General features: G+C 48.2%; 1 protein-coding gene across 1 annotated transcript in view; it reads right to left on the minus strand.

Annotated features, from left to right (window-relative positions):
- Window positions 1-557: 557 nt before the first annotated feature.
- LOC119585643 (protein unzipped-like) overlaps window positions 558-2,108 on the minus strand; it is a gene marked incomplete in the record, with an annotated part of 50,175 nt that continues 48,624 nt past the window's right edge. The window contains 1 exon segment of the mRNA XM_037934317.1: window positions 558-2,108. Within this exon segment, the coding sequence (XP_037790245.1) occupies window positions 1,944-2,108 (165 nt within the window).

Genomic DNA, 2,108 nt, shown 5'->3' on the forward strand with positions numbered 1-2,108 from the left:
AGAGATAAGAGAGAGGAGAAAAGCTTGTGTTGCTTGTGCCATGTGTGAGAAGGAGAAAGCAAGGCAGTGTGCGGTGCTTGTGTGTTTTATCACATAAGCGGAAGAGTAAGTAGCGTGTGTTTGTGTGTTTTTTTTCAGATGAGGGAGAATGCAAGGATTGTTTCTTGCTCGTGCTTTATAAGATAAAAGCGAAATCAATAAATGTATGTGGCCTGTGTGTTTTAAGTATATATTTTTTCAAGTGCCTTTTAGTATCCGAATAATAGAAAATGTGATCTTGTACTTAATGTCAAGGGAGGGTATTGGAAATGTCACCTTGTATGTAATGGCAGCGTTTATGGAATCGTTACTGTTTTTTTTTTTTTTTATAGCTGATGACAGTGCTGTTCAGTTTATGAATTTTGCACATCTTATTTCTTTACTATCATATGTCTTCATTTTATAAGCAAAGTCTACTTTTGTTTGCTACATTGCATGTGTAGATACAATGCACATGAACAACGCCGCATGGCGTGTTCCTCTGGCATCTTCCGCAAGGCAGGATAATGAAAGAGCGGTCCTTGTCTCACGTTTATTCCATGGACAGGTACAAAGTTGTTCAGCGTGGTTGTGTCCCTTCCGAACTGGAGAGTCACGGTAGGAGACTGCTCGCGATGTCCACACTACACACTACGTCAAACGTACAACATTGAGGCAACAGAGTGACCTGGCCGCACCGCGTGGCCGTCGCGCGCGAGAAGGGCGCCTCGACGTGGTCGGTGGGCGACGCGAGGCAGAAGCAGAGATTACTGTCGCTGTGGGTATGTCTTCTGCAAGCTCTGGCGAGGGAATGTCTGGGAAGGAGGATGGGTGTTGCGTGCGTACGTGCGCGCGAGACGACGACGCCCCGAGAACGCGAGGTCGTGTTGCGTCCTCCAGAGAGCGACTCCGGATGTCGGGGTGAGCGCCTCGCCCTTCGCCTACGCGGACTTCTTGGAAAATAAATTAACGTCACCGGCAACTCATAATGAACATTGTTACGGGAGTACAAACACGCAAGATAGCCACTACCTAGGGTTAATATAATAATATACAGTAAGAGCTGTACACACACAGTATTTACATCCAGTCACACTTCTTCCATACTCTTGCTAATATAGAACACATCTTAAACATATTTCATTATATACCTTTCCAGTATCTTCTAGTCTATATCGTAAACTTATCAGACATTATTACACTCTTCTGACGCTCATATTTACTATACACATCCTTAAAGACAAATCTGTTTACACCCTTTTTACTGACACCGTCATATGTACCTTCACATTTACACTGCGTTAAATAGAACAATCGTACAGATTTGACAGTCCGATTATCACTCTTTCATTTATAGTCTGGCGGAGAGGCTGTGATGTCGCGCTGCGTTGTTCATGGTTTCGTGGCCCTGGGGGCGCACAGCGCCGGCCGCGACCGTTTGCCACAGCAGCGGTGACACTCCCTGATGAATTCTTTGGGCCGCGGTGCCAAGGGGAAGCCTGTGCGTTTCTCGGGTATCAAGTGCGATGTGGCTTGTAGAAGCGGCTTCGCCGTCGGATTGCGCTTGCCGCGGCCCGCCCTTTGGGGGAAGAGGCGTCTCTCACAGGACTGAGGGAGCACTTTGTGCAGTTCGTATGTACCGCCTGTCACGCACGACGCAGATCAGGGTCATGGCAGTACGTTTCATCGCATTACACTTGCACACGCTCGCATACATTCACGTTCACATACAAACGCACACATTGCTTATAAGTCGCTATGAGATTAATAATTCAGACATCAAGTTATTCCAGGATGTACATTACATACAACCATATCAGTACTAAACCAGTAGAGTATATATGATCAACGAAACACTTGTAGCATAAAATCACAAGATCACATTGTCACAGAGAGTCTTCGCCCAGAGCTCCCTGGAGAGGGCTTCAGGCGCGAGCGGCGGCGAGGGACAGGAGGGCGGCCAGCGCGGGCCACACGGCGAGCTGAGCTGCGCCGCTGTCGGCCTCCAGGGGCACATCGTGCTGGGACGTGGTGCTCAGGGAGTCGCTCTTCGGCTTCTCGGGCCCGACCATGGACATCTTAGGAGGCTC

Source organism: Penaeus monodon, chromosome 20 (assembly GCF_015228065.2).
Source record: "Penaeus monodon isolate SGIC_2016 chromosome 20, NSTDA_Pmon_1, whole genome shotgun sequence".
Taxonomy (NCBI): Eukaryota; Metazoa; Arthropoda; class Malacostraca; order Decapoda; family Penaeidae; genus Penaeus; species Penaeus monodon.